The sequence below is a fragment of the Lithobates pipiens genome, unplaced genomic scaffold (genome assembly GCF_037356315.1).
Source record: "Lithobates pipiens isolate NorthernLeopardFrog02 unplaced genomic scaffold, aLitPip1_a1.2 Scaffold_3, whole genome shotgun sequence".
Classification (NCBI taxonomy): Eukaryota; Metazoa; Chordata; class Amphibia; order Anura; family Ranidae; genus Lithobates; species Lithobates pipiens.
The window spans coordinates 235,222,459-235,243,118 of NW_027507790.1; the positions used below are offsets into that span (position 1 = coordinate 235,222,459).

General features: G+C 42.3%; 1 protein-coding gene across 2 annotated transcripts in view; it reads left to right on the forward strand.

Annotated features, from left to right (window-relative positions):
* The window catches only part of PDZD2 (PDZ domain containing 2), a 430,456-nt gene that overhangs the window by 252,649 nt on the left and 157,147 nt on the right, over window positions 1–20,660 (forward strand). For both annotated transcript variants that reach the window (XM_077462905.1, XM_077462906.1), the window contains 3 exons: window positions 2,476–2,618; window positions 11,703–11,835; window positions 18,803–18,967. In XM_077462905.1, coding sequence (XP_077319031.1) covers window positions 2,476–2,618; window positions 11,703–11,835; window positions 18,803–18,967 — 441 coding nt within the window. The remainder of the gene's footprint in view (window positions 1–2,475; window positions 2,619–11,702; window positions 11,836–18,802; window positions 18,968–20,660) is intronic.

Consider the following 20,660-nt stretch of genomic DNA (forward strand, 5'->3'; position numbering starts at 1 on the left):
TGCACGGCCACTATTTATCCTCCACTGTTTTGTCACTTTCACTTTTGTGTGTGTGTTTTTTTTTCTTTTCTCCAGGATAGAAGGATGTGAGTCCTTGGGCTTGCTTTCACATCTAGGTTGAGAATGCGTGGCCCTCAGGTTCCTTCCTCCTCTGACCCTGGGGGTCTCACTTCTGACGAGCCCCTTGACTTGGTACTTGATGGTCGGCTTCGGCTGATCGTGAGGAGAGTCGTCTGCCAGGCCTTCTGGCTAGGTGGACCGTGTCGTACCCTTTGTTCCTGTCAGGAACCTCCCCCCCCCCCCCCCTCGGGGATCAGGGAGAGGTCCTATCTGTTCAGGATGTGGACAAAAGCACAGTGTGCTTTTTAGTGTGTTTCAATTGCACGTTTTTTGTTCACTTAATGGTCTTTCCATTTTAGGTTTTTGCACCACCACGCATAAAAAAAAAAAAAAGGGGGGGGGGGGGGGTTGAGTCTCTAAACTGAGGCCTGCAGGCCAGATATGGCAATTTGCTTGCCTTTATCTGGCCCTTGGGGCACTATTCCTTCTACTAATGAGGCACTATTCCACCACTGACACCAACAATGGGGTACTATTCTCACCACCAACACCATTGATGGCACACTATTCCTCCCACTGACATCAATGATGTAATTTTTTTACTGCCACTAACACCAATCTATGGCATTGTTCTCCCACTGGCCATAGTCTGGCCCCCCCCCCTGAAGTATAAAGGTCAGTAAACTTTGTTTTGAAAGTTTGGAGACCCCTGATCTAGCCCTTTCCTCCCAAGCTTGACTGTTCCTGATACCACCCCATGCACCCCATGCACCCCATGCACCCCATGCATTCTCTGGTTTTCAGTTCTTTCTATTCTGGAGGATCTGCATCACATGAGGGTGTTACCTAGGGCTGTGTGCATGCAAATGCAGCCTACCTGGGAATGCCCACTCTTGCAGACGGACACCAACCCATGAAGGTATTTTGATATTTGCATAACTCCTTTCAAGAGCCAGCCCACTGACTCCTCCCATCAGCCACATTATGCCTACATTTTGCATAGAAGCAAAGAATTTGTGATGATGTCACTAGATATGCTCGCGGGGGGGGGGGGTGCAGAGGGGAAGAGGAGTGGGGGGTTGATGTGAAGTGGGGAAGAAGACACTGCTTTTGGGGGGTCACGGGACACTACTGTGGGGGGGGGGGCAAAGCACACTACTATTGGGTGGTGAGGCTGAGGGGCACAGGACACTACAGAAGGGGAGTCATGTGAAGGAGGGCAGAGGACACTACTGGGGGGGTGGTGATGTGAAGGGGGCAGAGGACCCTACTGTGGCACATTGGGGTTGATTTACTAAAGGCAAATAGACTGTGAACTCTGCAAGTGCAGTTGCTCCAGAGCTTATTAAATGAGCAGCTGCTGACTTCCATCATCCAATCCATGTGCAAGCAAAAATGCGGTTTTAATTTTCCTTGCATGTGATTGGGTATTCTTTTGCGTGGTAAAGCTTTACCTCATTTACTTAACTTTGGCACAACTGCACTTGAAAAGTGCACAGTGTATTTGCCATTTGTAAATCAACCCCATTGTGTTCTTCATGCTGTCTGTTTATTGGCTTATTTTTATTTTTTTTAAAAGAGCATCTCTTGCTGCTGACAATTGCTGGTAAAAATGTGTTTGTGACCCAAAACATTTTATGAAAGGCATGACTCCTACGCTTAATCAGAAAAAAAAACATTTGTTGTGATATAATTAAAGTTCAATAGTTTTTAAAGTGTCTCTAGTCAATATCTTTACGTTTTTGGATACCGTCTGGAAAGGTTAGAATCCGTGTCCCCATTGGTGAGATTCCTCGTCACAAACTGAAACGGGCATCTCCATTGGAGGATCTTTATTTGTCCCAAGGTCCATTAACTGGAATAGGCGGTGAAGATTCTGATGGGGACATCTATTCAGGTCAAATTGATTTTGAATGGATTTACACTTATTTCCTTCTATGTCTCTAGGACAGGAAATGAAGGGAAATCTCAATGGGACACAGAGGAAAAATAACTGTTGGGGGCTTTAATTCTTCCCGTAGTCCACTTGAAACATTTGTGGACACCCGTTCAAGAAACAAGGGGTGTAGGTGTCACTGAGGCAGGAAGGTACAGACAGAAATTAAAAAAAATATATATATATAATATATATGTATGTATGTGTGTGTATATATATATATATATATATATATATATATTTATATATATTGTCCCAATGTTTTCCTTTTAGAGGGGATTTCTTATTACATCATGTTACTGAATTCAATAGATGCCAATAAAAAGGACTTTGCTTGCCAAATACTCATTCCTAGTCTAGTACAAGGAAATATCGAGGCCACACAGATCCAGGCAGCTCACAGCCTCCATATTCCTCTCAGCAATGAAGAACATAATAAAAGCACTAATTAATTAAAAAATAACGATGTTTTTTTTCAGTGTGAAGGATGCTGTATCTGGAAGATGCATATGCTAAAGGGAGCAGATGGGCTCGGGATTCAGATTACTGGAGGCCGAGGTTCGAAAAGGTCTCCTCATGGGATTGTTGTTGCCCACGTGGAAGAAGGAGGCTCAGCAGACAGGTATTTAAATATTCCACTCTATCTAAACAGTAACTTCTGTTGAGAGAATGCCAACCTTCTCTTGGTGATCAATGTACATTGCATGGATTTTAACAAACTTTTTGTAGCGGACTCCTACCCTTTTCTGCTCTGAAGAATTAACTGTTGTTTCACCATGTCCTTTGCAGACTGATTCTGAATTGGGAGGGTCTGGTTTACTAGAATCACCAGGTACATTGATGAGAAAAGTGTCAGTGTCGGCATTCCTATAGAAGTATATAACCCTTGGAGTGTCACACCAAAAATGTCTGTTGCAGGGGATGCCTAAAATCTGGCTTGTATCTTAGTGCAGACTTCTGGGAAAGTCTGTGAGCCAATGACATAAGCAGGAAATTACATTTCTGGGGCTTTTCTGTACAGTGATGTACAGAACACCTTCAGGTAGCCATATTGCATTTACATTTACAGATTGAAAAGGGGAGGTCACTTTTTATTATAAAACATCACAGCATGGCTTGTATAGCAATTGCAAAATGCTATTTTATGTTTTTTTATTTGCTATATTTTTTCCATGAAAGTGACATTACCCTTCAGGCTGGGTTCTCACCATTGCGAATTGGATGCTGACTCCCCACATCCAATTCGCAATAGTAAGAGATTTTCACTGGCTCTCTATGGAGCCGGTTCACATATCTGCTGTGGATCCGGTGCAAATTTGCACAGGAGCCCTCTGCGTCTTTTGGTCCAAATTCAGCCAAGAATTCAGGCTGAAATCGCATCTGAAACTGTGAATGGGGACGCACAAGATCCCTGCAAGGAACCGCATCGGTATTTAGGTATGACCCCCGTTGAGTGAATTCCTATTGTTGATACTTCCCTGTGTACCCCTGTTTGCCTGCTGCAGCCCTGAGTTAAAAGTCTGGGGGCCCAGAGATCTTTTATGTGATAGACCAACACAAAGTGGCACATAATTGTGAAGCGGAAGGATAAATGGTTTTCAATTTTTTTTACAAATATGTGAAAAGTGTGGGGTGCATTTGTATTCGGCCCCCCAGAGTCAATACTTTGTAGAATCACCTTTCACTGCAATTACAGCTGCAAGTCTTTTTGGGGATGTCTCTACCAGCTTTGTACATCTAGAGAGTGACATTTTTTCCCATTCTTCTTTGCAAAATAGCTCAAGCTCTGTCAGATTGGATGGAGAATGTCTGTGAACAGCAATTTTCAAGTCTTGCCACAGATTCCCAGTTGGATTAAGGTCTGGACTTTGACTGGGCCATTCTAACGCATGGATATGCTTTGATCTAAATAATTCCATTGTAGCTCTGGCTGTATGTTTATGGTCGTTGTCCTGCTGGTCTTTTGAAGACTCTAACAGGTTTTCTTCTAAGATTGCCCTGTATTTGGCTCCATTCATCTTCCCATCAATTCTGACCAGCTTCCCTGTCCCTGCCGACGAAAAATTATCCCCACAACTTGATGATGCCACCACCATGTTTCACAGTGGGGACAGTGTGTTCAGGGTGTAATGTGTAGTGTTCGTTTTCCACCACACATAATGTTTTTCTTTTAGGTCATAAAGTTCAATTTTGTTATCTGACGAGCACCTTCTTCCACATGTTTGCTGTGTCCCCCACATGGCTTCTAGCAAACTGCAAACAGGACTTCTTATGGCTTTCTTCTTGCCACTCTTCCAATTTGTGGAGTACTCGACTAATAGTTGTCCTGTGGACAGATTCTCCCCCCTGAGCTGATCTCTGCAGCTCCTCCAGAGTTACCATGGGCCTCTTGGCTGCTTCTCTGATTAATGCTCTCCTTGCCTGGCCTGTCAGTTTAGGTGGACGGCCATGTCTTGTTAGGTTTGCAGTTGTACCATACTCTTTCCATTTTTGGATGATGGATGCAAAACAAGACATGGCTGTCCACCTAAACTGACAGGCCAGGCAAGGAGAGTATTAATCAGAGAAGCAGCCAAGATGCCCATGGTAACTCTGGAGGAGCTGCAGAGATCAGGTAAAAAAATGTCCCAAGCTTTGAACATCTTATGGAACAATGCTCCATAAGATGTTCAAAGCTTGGGACATTTTTTATTATAAGCTAAACCTGCTTTAAACGTCTCCAACTTTATCCCTGACCTGTCTGGTGTGTTCCTTAGCCTTCATAATGCTGTTTGTTCACGAAGGTCCTCTGAGGGCTACACAGAACAGCTGTATTTATACCGAGATTAAATTACACACACACAAACTCTATTTACCATTTAGGCGACTTCTGAAGGTAATTGGTTCCACTAGATTTTAGTTAGGGGTATCAGAGTAAAGGGGACTGAATGCAAATGCGTGCCACACTTTTCAGATATTTATTTGTAAAAAAAAATTGAAAACCATTTATCATTTTCCTTCCACTTCACAATTATATGCCACTTTGTGTTGGTCTATCACATAAAATCCCAATAAAATACATCCACGTTTTTGGTTGCAACATGACAAAATGTGGAAAATTTCAAGGGGTATGAATACTTTTTCAAGGCACTGTAATATACTGTATCTGCCCCCATGTGACAGTTCTGGGGACAAGTAATTGGCTACTGATCTTGGCATCACAGGAAGATGTGGAAAAGGACAAATGCTCCCCCATACTAAGAGGTACTGGATATTTCCAAGGACTTTTATGGGGGACCGGGTGAGCATGGCAATAAGTATGAGTGGAAAGGAAGGGGGACTATCAAAGAAGTCTCTCATTTTACCCTGAATGGGGAGAGTTATCCTTGCACTTTTAGATGGGACCTTTTAAATTTCCCATAGACCAGTCATTGGAAGCATTAGCAGATTAAATATCCACCTGCCATTGCCGGAGCAACCTCAGTCTTTAAAGCGGAGGTCCACCCTAAAGTGGACCTTCCGCTCATCGGAACCCTCCCCCCCCTCCGGCGCCACAATTGGCACCTTTCAGGGGGGAGGGGGGTGCAGGTACCTACCTGTACAGTACAGGTATCTGCACCCACTTCCGGGATAGCTCTCTGCGGAAAGGGGCGTAGGTTACGCCCCTTTCCGAAAGTCCCCCCGCTGCCTGCTGGGAAACACAGATCCCAGAGGCAGCGGGTCCATCCTTATTGCGCAGCGCGACTCGCTCATGCACAGTAGGGAACCGGGAAATGAAGCCGAAAGGCTCCACTTCCTGATTCCCATACCCAAGATGGCGGCGGCAGCACCCGAGAGACGATCGAGAGATCGGCTTCGGGTGCCGACATCGTGGGCGCGCTGGACAGGTAAGTGTCACTATTTTAAAAGTCAGCAGCTGCAGTATTAGTAGCTGCTGGCTTTTAAAAAAAAAAAAAAAAAACGCGGAGTCCCGGCGGACTCCCGCTTTAATGTTACTCATTGCACCACACCATCATGAGACAGTGCTTATGCCTTAGGACAAGCTGCTAGGTCCAAACACTGCAGCATCGGAGGCGGACACATACCCCACTACGCTGCTGCCTTGGGTACTAGTCCATGAATGCCAATGTGGTAAACAAAATCCTGCTAAATCACTGCTATGAGGTGGAACTGAATTAAAAAAATGAAGAGTTGCTATCTTATGTAAAACATCATGAAATAGTATGCATGGGTGGTGATTTCGAGTGGTGACAGGTTCAAAAAGTGCACCAACATCCCTGAATTTACAATATAGACAAGAGAGAGTTTTTAGCGGGATTTTTTAGGTGCTGAATACAATGAAAAACCATACATAAAAAAAATTATCCCTTTTTATTTAAGACATATAAAAACACAGATATTTAGTGTCAGATAAGGTATACATTGGTACAACTAGTATGGAGAAGTGCCAGGTATGGAAAAAAAGATATCTTGTCGTGCGGGTGGTGGTACATTTATTCTGACATGTTTTGCCACCATGGGCTTTCTCAGGGGATATACGAAGGCAACACGACACGCATCACTAAATACATAGAGAGAACATACACTTTAGGTCATGATGTTTAGAATTCATGCTTAAAGAGAAAAACAAAAACAAAAAATGTCGAACACTGTGTGCCAGGGCCAGTCACACAACCACTCACCCAGACAGGACTCCACATAACACCACTGACGAGCACCCAAACCAATATGGAATCACTCCGATGGGGCAATGAGGGCTGCCAAAAGGGAAATTTTATCTGACTTACTATAAAGTAGGAAAGATAAAAAATAATACAAATCGAAATAAGGATGAATGGAAAAATTTATTTTTGTCTGCCATCACATCATGAAATAGTAATTGTTCCAACATTAGTGTCCTAAAAATGTAGCTTTTTTTTTTCTTGATTTTTTTTTTTTTTTTTTTATGCAAATAACCGTGCACTTTCTGTGCCCTTGAGCCACATAGCTGTTTATTTGCAGTGTGACATCATCTTAGGCACTGCTGTCCCTGATTGCTAGTCACCTAAGATTTGATGGTGTCACTGCTGTGCTAATCACTGTTCCCTTTGCTGGAGAGGAAGCTGTATCTGAGGACCTGTATTGAAAGAATCTCCCTGCTGCTTCTTCATTCTGTAACTTGTTTCCTCCATGTCTTCTGCTACTTGAATATTCCCCTGTCAGTTAGTTCCCAGTTATTGAGAGGGCAGTTCTGACATGAGAAAAAAAAAAGTCCTGCTCCTCTACAAAGATGGCTGCCTCCACACTCGGAAAAGTGGTAGAACAAGGCATACAAAGTCAATAATGTGGAAAAAAATAAGCTGGAGAGAGCCTACAGGTACAGTGCTTTGAAAAAGTATTCATACCCCTTGACATTTTCCACGTTTTGTCATGTTACAATCAAAAAGGTAAATTTTTTGGGGGGGATTTTATGTGATAGACCAACACAAAGTGGCACATAAGTGCAAGGAAAATTATCATTTTTTTTTTGACAAATAAATATCTGAAAAGTGTGGCTTGCATTTGTATCAAGAAGGCCAAGGAACACACCAGAAAGGTCAGGGATAAAGTTGTGGAGAAGTTTAACCACTTCCCGACTGGCGCACGACGATGTACGTCGACAGAATGGCATGGGCAGGCAAATTGGCATACAGGTATGTCCATTTGAAATTGCCGCTGTCCCATCGCACGCGCCGGTCAGGACCCCCGTGAGTCCAGTCGCGGGTCCCGCGGACCTGATTGCTGCGGGGTTACCCGCGATCGTCTTGCGGGGAGGCTGAACGGGGAGATGCAGAAGTAATCGGGATCTCCCCGTTCTGATTAGCAACAAGTGACACTGATCTCTGCTCCCTGTGATTGGAGCAGAGATCAGTGTTCACGAACATACAGTCACGCCCCCCCCCCCCCCCACAGTTAGTGAAGGCCCTAGGACACACTTAACCCCTACACTGCCCCCCCCTAGTTAACCCCTTCACTGCCAGTGCCATTTACATAGGAATCGGTGCATTTGTATAGCACTGATTTCTGTATAAATGACAATGGTCCCAAAAATGTCAGATGTGTCCAAAATAACGTCGGAGTCGCAATAAAAATCGCTGATCGCTGCCATTACTAGTAAAAAAAAAAAATTATTAATAAAAACGCCGTCAAACTATCCCCTATTTTGTAAACGCTATAAATTTTGTGCAAACCAATCAAATGCTTATTGCAATTTTTTTATTTATTTTTTACCAAAAATATGTAGAAGAATACATATCGGCCTAAACGGAGGAAAAAAAATGTTTTTTTCATATTTTTGGGGGATATTTATTATAGCAAAAAGTGAAAAATTAGTTTTTTTCAAAATCGTCGCTCTTTTTTTGTTTATAGCGCAAAAAATAAAAACCGCAGGGGTGATCAAATACCACCAAAAGAAAGCTCTATTTATGGGAAAAAAAGGACGTAAATTTTGTTTGGGAGCCACGTCGCACGACCGCGCAATTGTCATTTAAATCGTCACGGTGCCGAATCGCAAAAAGTGCTCTGGGTTTTAAGCCAGCAAAATGGTCCGGTCTGAAAGTGGTTAAAGCAGGGTTAGGTTATAAAAGAATATCAAAAGCTTTGATTATCTCTCGGAGCATTGTTCAATCCATCATGCAAAAATGGAAAGAGTATGACACAACTGCTAACCTACCAAGACCCGCCTAAACTGACAGGCCCGGCAAAGAGACCATTAGGCTTGGTTCCCAATGCCGATCACACGCAATGTCTGTGTGATGCGAACTCAGTCATACAGATTGTGTGGCTGAATTTGCATCGCATTCGGGCCAAACTCACACTGGACCCTTTTTTTGGTCTGCACCAGAATTGGATCGCATGGGTGTTTACACCCATGAGATCCGATTCCTTTGCGAATTGACAGTTTGCACTGCAATATGCAAACTGATTTGGGGGTGTCATTAACTTTCTATTGACACTCCCAGCAGTTCGCATATGGCAGTCCCGCGAGTTGGGTGCGATGGGTGAACCCGCAGTGGATTCGCAGGGTTCTCGCATTGCACCAATGTGAACTGAGCCCAAGCCCTGGTTCACATTGCAGCAGTTTGACATGTCAAATTGCATGCCAAATCGGTGGCTATTGCCATCAATTGCACCGTCTGAAGCGGTGTGATGCTGCATTTACGGTGCCACACCGATTCCCAAAAGTAGTTTCTGTACTACTTTTGGCGACTTCGGGGTGCGATTTCAATAGACATCTATGCAGAAACCCTCACAAATGTCTCTGAAATCGCCCCTGAAGTCGAGACTGACATGTGGGAATGGAACGATTTCATTCCCACTGTCCGTGTGAATCTGGGTTTAAACAGAGAAGCAGCAAAGAGGTCCATGGTAACTCTGGAGGAGTTGCAGAGATCCACAGCTCAGGTGGGAGAGTCTGTCCACAGGACAACAATTAGTCGTGCTCTCCACAAATATGTCCTTTATAGAAGAGTGGTAAGAAGAAAGCCATTGTTGAAAGAAAGCCATAAGAAGTCCTGTTTTCAGTTTGGGAGAAGCCATGTGGGGGACACAGAAAGCATGTGGAAGAAGGTGCTCTGGTCAGATGAGACCAAAATTGAACTTTTTTGGTCTAAAAGCAAAACGCTTTGTGTGAGAGAAAACTAACATTGCACATCACCCTAAACACACCATCCCCACTGTGAAACATGGTGGTGGCAGCATCATGTTGTAGGGATGATTTTCTAAAGTAGGGACAGGGAAGCTGGTCAGAGTTGATAGGAAGATAGATAGAGCCAAATATTATTATTATTCACGATTTATATAGCGCCAATAGTTTACGCAGTGCTTTACAATGTATAGGGGGACAACACAATTACAGTACAATACAAAAGGTACAGGAGGGCCCTGCTTGTAGAGCTTACATTCTAAAGGGAGTGGGTGGTGGTACAAAAGGTAATAGCTTCAGAGAATGATTTGATGGGGGTGGCTCAGGGACAGTTGGGTAGGTGTGGGATAGGCTTCCCTGAATAAATGAGTTCCTAAAGGTGGACAGGGTAGGGGCTGATGGGACAGACTGGGGCAGGGAGTTCCAGAGGATGGGAGAGGCTCTGGAGAAGTCTTGAAATACAGGGCAGTCTTAGAAGAAAACCTGTTAGTCTGCAAAAGACTTGATACTGTGTCAGAGGTTCACCTTCCAGCAGGACACCGACCCTAAATATACAGCCAGAGCTACACTGGAATGGTTTAGATCAAAGCATATTCGTGTGTTAGAATGACCCAGTCAAAGTCCAGACCTAAATCCAATTGAGAATCTGTGGCAAGACTTGAAAATTGCTGTTCAGATGCTCTCCATCCAATCTTACAGAGCCTGAACTATTTTACAAAGAAGAATGGGCAAAAATGTCACTCTCTAGATGTACAAAGCTGGAAGAGACATCCCCAAAAAGACTTGCAGCTGTAATTGCAGTGAAAGGCGATTCTACAAAGTATTGACTCCGGGGGGCTGAATACAAATGCACACCACACTTTTCACATTTATTTGTAAAAAATTTGCAAACCATTTATCATTTTTCTTCCACTTCACAATTATGTGCCACTTTACTTTGTGTTGGTCTATCACATAAAATCCCAATATAATACAATTACGTCTTTGTAACGTGACAAAATGTGGAAAATTTCAAGGGGTATGAATACTTTTTCAAGGCACTTGTACATGCAATACTTATGACCAATCCTTTGCCCTCTGCTTCTCTTTTTGGGCAAAGCTTCCAGAGTTCAGGTCCTTTTTTTTTAATATCATTGCGCCTCCGTTCACAATCGATGCAGTGCGAATTCACAGTAAATTTTCTGCGTATTCTGCTCCACATCAAAATCTCAACCCATTAATGCAAACCAGTTGCAGAGTGTATGTAAACAACACCCTGAAATTGGTTTGCAAAACACAGTACAATTTTCAGAATCTGATCGTGTGGATGTGAACACCCATGTGATCCTATTCTGGTGTTTACAAAAAAAGCGTTCTGCACGAGTTTGGTACGAATGCAATCTTATTTGAGCCAGACAAATCCATGACTCAAGTTGAACCCTGGCGATACTGCATGTAATTCGCACAGGCATGTGCTGCGATTCTTGTGCAAATTACATGCAGTGTCCTGCACCGAGTCCATGTGAACCCAGGCTGAATGGTATGGGGCCATGCACATAATGCAAGAGTGACCAGAAAGCAGCACTTGAATAAGATCTGAACCTGGTTACTATACTTTGAGAAGTATGGGGATGTTTTGTAGATATAAATATAACAGAAGACCCATTGTACTATTGCAAAAATGACCTCCTTGCTAAATTGTATTAAACATTTTTAACCATGTACTTCTCTCATTTGCAATTTTGGTCTGTTAAATATACCATTAAATGTATTTGGTTATATCTGTTTAAGTGTAAAAATACCTGTTGATCCTGCCGGAAATCTTGTCGGCTGAAAACTTCCTGTGCTCTCTGCTGTGCTACTCTTTGCAGGCATCAAGCTACCTATGTTAGACAAGAGGACAGGGAGTGTTCCAAGTAGTCCTGTCCTAATTTTGTTGTCCTGATGCACTAGCGTGATTGAGCGTTGTCATAGGACAGTAAATATATTGCTGGCAGAATCACCAAGGGGAAATGAAATGAAAAAATGTTTTTTGGTTTAGAAATACTTTAACTGTTATTAAGTTGCTTATTGTTTTATTTTCAGGGATGGTAGGCTAAAAGCTGGTGATGAGCTTCTCATGATCAATGGTCAGTCACTAGTTGGGCTTTCTCATCAAGAAGCTGTTGGCATACTGCGGGCTGCAAGTGGACTGGTACAGTTGGTAGTGGCCAGCAGGGTAAGTAGATGTTAACATCATTCATACGTCCAAATCATTTAACATGAGCTATCATAACCTGTTCAATAATTTCCCTCAAGACAAGCCAGTGGGCACCTTTTGCAACAGAAGACATGATATTGTCACACAATGGGGTTGTTTTACTAAAGCTGGAGAGTGCAAAATCTGGTGCAGCTGTGCATGATAGTCAATCAGCTTCTAACTTCAGCTTGTGGGTAGGTGCACCTTGGTGTGGTGGCAGTAAACACCCTTTTTTTTTTTTCGAAAGCCTGTGGTGTGTGAACACACTCCAAAAACTCCACCTGGTGGCAAAAAAAAGTGCACACACATAAAGACTGATACACAAAACATGCTACGGTTGTGCACATAGTCCTCCGTGATCTAAGGCCCTTGCCCTGATCCCCTGGGGCATTAGGCTCCAGACGGGGACTGGGGTACTTAGATTTGGCCCATCTGGCCAAAACCAGATGGACGCTATTCTTTGGATAGTCTGCCGAAACAGACCCTACCAAGTACTAGGTTGGGCTCCCCCGAAGGGAGACCCCATGAGGGCGAAGTAAGCCAGAAGGCCATGTCCACAGCCTCCCAGACTTTCAGGGCAGGCCTGAAGACCACAAGTCCTCTGACACGTGATAAAACCAGGCTGAATTTGTGTAATAACTAGATTAGCAGAAAGCTGTAAGGGTTTACATCCACTTTAATGGGAAGGTCGCTGCCTGACTCTGCAGAGCATGCTGCAACTGCAAGTACTGAAAAAATAATGTATTAGTTAAATGGTATTTTTCTGCCAGTTTATTAAATGGTTGTAGAGCTTCATTGTCAAAAAACTAACGAAGGAGGACGATGCCAGCCTTTTTCCATGAGTCAGTTTTTAAGTTTCCCTACCTCTGATAATCGTAGATTATTCCATATGGGCATATATTGGGTATATCCCTCATGAGAAGTAAGTTGTTGGACAGTAGTCCAAACTTTATGAATTAAGTGAAGCGTAGGGAAGCACCGTTTACTATAAAAATAATGGGCTACCATTAACTACACTGGTGGCTCCACTGAAAATTCAGAGAGAATAATTTGTTGTATTGGGTCCTCGAAGTCTATAACATTCCAACCATATAAATGTTGGAGTTGTGGTGCCAAATAGTATAATCTAGCATTAGAGACAACTAGACCCCCTCTGCCCTTGGGCAGCTGCAAGACTCCCAATCTGATCAGGGGGTGTTTATACCTCCTAGATAAGATCTCTAAAGAGAGTGTCTACCTGTCGGAAAAATTTCTGAGGCATCCATACTGGAGAATTATGTAAGAAATACAATTGTGGCATCCAAACCATCTTTATCAGATTGGCTCTACCAACTACCATTAGAGGCAGCTTACTCCATATTTTCCCAGTCTAAGGCGTTTTAGGCAATGGATCTAATTTTCTCTCTACATACTCAGACATTTGTGATGTAACTTGGATGCCTAGAAACTATTTAGGGCGCAGAGCTTGGCATATTATCCACAAGGGGATCTATCAGTAAAAGAATAGACTTGTCCCAATTTATTGTGAAACCTGAAAAGGAACTGTATGTAGTAATTAGGGACATCACTTCTACTAAAGAGTGTGAAATATCTCCCAAAAATAAAAGCGCGTCATCAACGTATAGGGCAATCTCGTCCTCTCCTCCTCCTAGAGTTCTGAGAAACTCAAATATTTTTGACGACTGATGAATAGCCAAAGGGTCAAGGGACAAATCAAAAAGGAGGGGTGATGGCGGGCATCCCTGCCTTGTTCCTCGTAGTAAAAATGGGGCCGATGTATGCCTGTTCCCTTGAACCCCTGCCATCGGTGCAGCATATAGAAGCTGTATCCAGCGTATAAACTGGGATCCGAAATTCTAATTTCTATAAGCAATGCCATAGAAAAGTCCACTCTATACTATCAAAAGCTTTTGCCGCATTAAATGACAATATAGCTCTGTTACCTAGATTATTGGCTGGAACCTGCAAGTTAAGGAATAATCATCGAATATTTATTGCAATTGATCTGTTACCGGACTGATCTCGGTACACAATCTTAGAAATTGCTTGCCAATCTATTAGCTAGCACTTTTGCCAATATTTTCACATCTGATGTGAGTAATGATATTGGACGATATGATTCTGGATTATTAGGGACCTTACCAGGTTTAATAGGACTATGATAATTGCCTCATTCATAGGAGAAAGATGGCTACACTCCATTGCTGTATTAAATACCGCTAATAATTCAGGCAGTAAATTGGTCCATACATTTTATAGACCTCCCCTGGTAACCCGTCAGCACCTAGGACTTTATTATTAGGTATACTGGCAATCCTAAGTTCCTCTAGAGTCAAGGGTTTATCCAATGCCTCCCTGTCAGCTGTAGACAGTTATAGTAACCTAATGGAATCAAGAAAAAGTAGCATTTCGGCCTCTTCATAAGATATTTTGCTGCTATAAAAATCTTTAAGAAAATCACAAAACACAGATGACATCTCCATTGTAGTACATGCCCATTTAGTTGAAGGTTCTTCAAATTCTGCTACATGGGCAGAATGTTTTTTGGCTTTTACAGTTGCAGCTGAGAGGTGACCAGTGTTTTCCCCTTCCTCAAAATAGGGCTGCTGGAGAAACAAACATTTCTGCTCTGCTTTTTTACAGGATATTTCCGCATAGGACTGTTGACTTTGTATTCACTTCTGCTGATTTACTACAGTGGGGTTCGTTGTATATCGAAGTTCAGTCTGCAGGACTAACTACATTTTGTGATGGAAACAATTATTTTAAAGTGCATTATACAGCCCAAAAATTTGTCAAAACCTAACCATAATACCTACACTGTATGGTAAAAAGTAAGTAAAGGCCCCTTGTAACAGAGCGTCCCAGAGAGAGCTGGGAAAAGTCCTGTTTGGGGTTTATACATCTCCCAGGCTCCTCTCGTACACATTCAGGGATCTCTGATCTACGATCCATTTCGGAAACCTGGTCTTTTCCCCCAGGCTAATTTAAACTCACCTGAGACAGACAGCCAGTGCTCTCGGCCTGCGAAACACACACAACTCCGGTCTGTGAGAGCAAGAGGTTGTTAAAAAGCTGTTAGAGCTGTATCTATGGAAGCTGACAAGCTGTAGGCTTGCTCAGCCTGGTAGTTAGGGCCTGTATATATTGTATAGTTAGTGCCGAGACACAGCTAGGTTTTGTTTTGCTATGTTTGTTCCCATTTTGTTTTCCGGAACACTGTACATCACCTGTACATAGACTTTTGTGTATTTACCACAAATAAACACCGCACTGTTTGTCACTACCTCACTGGATTTGGTAGCTGTGCCTGAAAGACTGCTCATCCCAGGGAGCTTTGTACCTGCTACCTGTCCCCCAGGTTACATTCTTTAATTGATTTGGTTCAGGTCTTCCAGTCAAGCGCATATCAATGCTATAACTTAGAAAGACATTTTGGATAATTGTGTGCTTACGACCTTATGGTAACCATCCAGCATGACTGTGCCCCTGTATACAAATAAAATGGCAAATAGTGTGGCGCTGAATATATATAGCAAAACCATACATAAAAAATTATGTGATTGTGAAAAAACAAAATATACAAATAGAGAATATACAAACAATGTGACATTAAAACTGTGAATACTGAAAAATATTAATAACTGAAAAGTGAGTCCCAGAGAAAAAGTCCACGTATATTAAGTGGTGCACCAATGTTATGGTAGGTATTCCTCACCGGGAAATCAAGGAGTCCACAGATCAGGTGAAACCAAGGGTATCGACTTGTCTGAAGTAATTTAAAAATATAGGTAGAATACTCTTACCAGAAAAGATGGACTCATCAGTCTTACGACAGTTAAGTCAACAGCGCTTGGGGTCCGAATATGGAACCAAATGATGAGTTGAGGGTAGTCCGAATGGATGCTGGGGAGGCTTCAGATATTATAAGACCATGGTGAACGTCTCTCAGAATATCAGGATCGAATGTATCACATTTGGGGTTCCGACCCCAAATGAGGAAGGAGGTCCACAAAAATAATAAAAGAAAAAGAAAGCTCCAAATGGTGCAGGTCAGAGAGTAACCATTGGGTTTTATTTAAAAAGTCATAAAAATAAACAAAAGTTATGACATGTGATCACAGAAAAAAATATTCAAAATAAAAGCAATGTGGGGTGCCAGATGCATGGCCCCTGTTGAAGACATATTTTGTCGAAACGCGTCGGGCTTGCATCTGGCACCCCACATTGCTTTTATTTCGAATATTTTCGGAATAATATATAATACGGTCGGAACCCCAAATGTGATACATTCGATCCTGATATTCTGAGAGACGCTTCGAGAGACGTTCACCATGGTCTTATAACATCTGAAGCCTCCCCAGCATCCATTCGGACTACCCTCAACTCATCATTTGGTTCCATGTTCGGACCCCAAGCGCTGTTGACTCAACTGTCGTAAGACTGATGAGTCCATCTTTTCTGGTAAGAGTATTCTACCTATATATTTTTAAATTACTTCAGACAAGTCGATACCCTTGGTTTCACCTGATCTGTGGACTCCTTGATTTCCCTGTGAGGAATACCTACCATAACATTGGTGCACCACTTAATATACGTGGACTTTTTCTCTGGGACTCACTTTTCAGTTATTAATATTTTTCAGTATTCACAGTTTTCATGTCACATTGTATATTCACATTTTGTTTTTTCACAATCGCATAATTTTTTATGTATGGTTTTGCTATATATATTCAGCGCCACACTATTTGCCATTTTATATCTATTGAACTTTGTTTGAAGTGTTGGCAGCTGTTTTGAAACGCTTTTTTGTGTTTGTTTGGCTTAGCGCAGTGTTTTCCTCCTTGAACCCTGTATATAAAGCCAGCTCCATAAAGACATGGTTGGATGAGTTTGGTGTGCAGGAATTCAGTGGCCTGTACAGAGCCCTGACCTCAAACCTACTGAACACCTTTGGGATGAATTGGAACACCTTTTACAAGACTGATCATCTAGTTCAAAATGAGTATTTGCTCTCTTGTCTGCATGGGCACATATTCCAGCAGACGCACTGCAAAATCTCCTGAAAGCATTCCCAGAAGAGTAGAGGCCAATAGACTCTCAAACGGGGGCAGCTCCATATTAATGGCCATGATTTTGAAATGGGGTGTCCAACCTGTATGAAGGTGATGAACAGGTATTCCCAAATTTTTGGTCTTATAGTGTATATCTTAAAATCTTTGTTTGGGATGGAATGAAGATGGATTTGAACTACTTATGTTGCATTGTTATGGTTATCTGTGTCCCTGATAGAGACCTCACCTTTTCTATCTCCTCTGGTGACCACTGTTTCTATTCGTTTTCAGTCTGACATGATGTGCAGTGTTTTCCTTTATTTTTTTTTATAACTATTAAGGTAGAAATAATTTGTGGTGTCTTTACAACTCCTTTTAATAGCTTGTTTCCTCTTTATCACATTTAGAGCAATTAGGAAATAGGTAGATTTGTGTTGGACGGGACAACATTTTTCCCATTAGTTATTTGACAGGTTTAAATATAAGGTGTGGTAATAACTTAATAGTTCTATAATTAATTTTATGTATAACAATTGGAGCCATTTGGATATGTCAGCTAACTGACACGGTGAGGTCAAATCTCACTCTCAAGTACAATTATAGGATAACCCTGTGAATTAATTTATCTCCATCACACCCATTGTTGTGTGGGTTGGTATGGCTTCTCCCTTTGCTCTGCATTAATATGGTCTTCTATTTTTATGGGTTAATCAAGTTACTCCCTATTGGGTTCCCCTGTGCTGTGTTAGTGTGGATTCACTTGACTCTGCTCTCAAAGACAGAAGTGTTTTAAAGTGAACCCATGAGCTGTCTTAATTTCTGGTCCCAGGTTCATTGAGCAAGCTTCTTTAGAAAGCTGCTGAAATCCTCAGTTTAGCTTCCAAATCTGGGCTCTTTTTAATACAAATGTTGACCACTACTTCCAAGATTCTTCCTTGGCCTGCCTCCTCCAGCCCCTGTGCCCTCCCTATTGGCTATTGAGGCTCCCTCAAGTTTGGTGGCCATTGGAGTGTTGAATGGCTACCACCCCTGGGATTGACCATGAAAATGATGGTTTATTTTTACATATTATAAAGGACCTGGGTTTTTGCAATACCAAGACACCTTGAAGACCTAAACCTATTTTAAGAAGCCTACTCTGTTGGATTTGGGGCCTACAAACTCACTTAAAGTGAAAGTAAAAAGTCCTGGGTGGCCGTTCCTCCAGAGTGCACTGGTGATGTAACTGGCAGCACGTACTTTAAATATCTCCTAAATGGCACACGTTTAGGAGATATTTACCATACCTATAGGTAAGCCTTATTGTAGGCTTAGAGATGGGTAAAAATTATGCATAGGAGTTTACTCTCTCTTTAAAGTGGTTGTAAACTCTGTACTACCACTTTTACCTACAGGTAAGCCTATAATAAGACTCACCTGTAAGTACTGTGAATATCTCCTAAACGTGTGATGTCATTGGAGCATGCGCACTGAAGAAACGACTTGCTTGTGCTGTGATCGGCGGCTCCCACGCGGGAGTGACGTCATGGCAGCTCCGGCCAATCACAGCGCCGGAGACCGCAAACCCAAAAATAACTCCAGGAGGCATGTCGCCGGTCACAGCGGTGTGCGGGGGCCGCTGCAACAGCTTCGATCTAAGGTGAGTATTTCATAATGCATATTGGCTCATTATGTCTTTGTCTTGCAGGTTATTTTTTTTTTATTTTTATTAGTTTTTTTTTATTTTTAGAGGGTTTACAACCACTTTAAGTATACAGTATGCATCCTTTGCCTGATAGTCGTTCACCGATTTATGTCTCTCGCCCAAAATTGCTGTTTTGTAAATTTTTTAATTTGTAACAATTTGAAATTTGTAAAAAAATAAATGACATCGGTGTTGATTTTATTTTAAGGATGGAACAGAGGTGGATTTCTGCAAATACCCGTCCACAAGCCTGCCGGACCTTGTCAGTGCATGCTCTGCCCAGGACAATCACACAGACAATAAGGAGAATGTGGAACCCGATGGAAAAGAGGAAAAGGGAGGATGCGGGACCAGTCAACTTGAGTCGCTGACTGTAAGTGTCTCTCTAGTTTCTCATTATTCCACTTCCACAAAATAAACATTGTTCAGTAAATTGTTTTAGACCTTCCTGTCTTGTGGGAAAGGACAGGGAAGAGGAAATAATACATGAAGTCATATTTTACTATGCACAGTAATATTTTCAGCATTATTATAGCAATTACACTTGTCAGCTTAGCAGCTGAGAAAATCCTGTTCTGATTACCGGTTTGAAAATGGAGGTATAATTTATTTCCGGCATTGTCTTTAATGAGAAACGCACCTCATTTCGGAATTTCTTTTTGAGTCTAAATGATGCAGTGATATAGTATTTAATACTGGTGCTTGTATAGCACCACCAATTTACGCAGCACTTTACATATATATTATAGATTCACATCCGTCCCTGTTCTCAAGGAGCTTACAATCTAATGTCCCTAACTCACATTCAGTTTGGACAGGAGCCAGTTAACCTACCAACATGTCTTCTTAGTGTGGGAGGAAACCAGAGTACCTGTAGGAAACCCACACAGGGAAAACATGCAATCTCCATGGAGGTAGTTCCATTGTTGGCATTTGAACCAACGACACCAGTGCTGTTAGGCAGAAGTGCTAACCACTTAGCTACTGTGCTGCCCCAGCTCGTGGTTATGCCAGGAGCTTGTTACCACTGGAGTAATGTGACACTGCTACCCTGTTTCCCTGAAAATAAGACCTAGCGTGATTGTCAGTGATGGCTGCAATATAAGCCCTACCCCCCAAATAAGCCCTACCCTGTTTCCCCAAAATTAAGCCCTACCCTGAAAATAAGACCTACAAGGACTTTAACTAGGGCTTATTTGGGGGATATGGCTTATATTGCAGCCATCTCCGGCAATCATGCTAGGTCTTATTTTTGGGTATGACAAAAGGTGTCTTTTCATACACAGAGCAGGCAATGCACCAAAATTGCTCTGTAGTCTAAACATAACCTTCTATTTTTACTGGCAGGAACCTTCAAAACTTCATAACTGTAAAGCAATACTGTAGATTTGATTATCAGAGTAACCTGGCATTTAGCCATGACAGGCTGGTCTGGAGGCTGCCAAGAGAAGTATATGCAGGCACTGCTAAGTGCCAACACTTTATACCTGAAGTAGTTCTATTTGTCTTTCTATGACCGTGTCTTTAAGAATCGTAACTGTAAGCCAACCAGGCTCTTCTGCATTGTACAGTGCTGTTTAATGCTGGAAGCTTCCTGACAAGACGGGTGGAAGCAGTGTTGCCAACCTCCCAGATTGAAATTTACTCACACAACACCCACAATTTACTGGCACTGCCAAGTTTTTACTGGAATTTCCAAAAGTTACAAAATTACTGTTTTAAGTGCAAATTTCAGTATGCAGGGGTGTGTAGACTTTTTTTTTTATATCCACTGTATTTCTTACTTTATTTTCTATATAATGTAAGTAACTTGGGCAGGATTTAGGAGGACAAGGATTTAGAATCGGTGGCACACACACACACATACACACGAAACTGACTCCCACAGGAACATTGACAGTGCTGCAGCACCAACGCGTCCCCTCCTGAGTCACAGTGATGGTCTCTGTACACACCAGGTCCCTTCAGTTCACTCCAATCCAAACGGCAAAGAGCGTCCCACTCTTGTCCTGCACACAAGGCTTCAGCCACTCCTCTCGGCTCCCTTCCACTATGACATCACATGA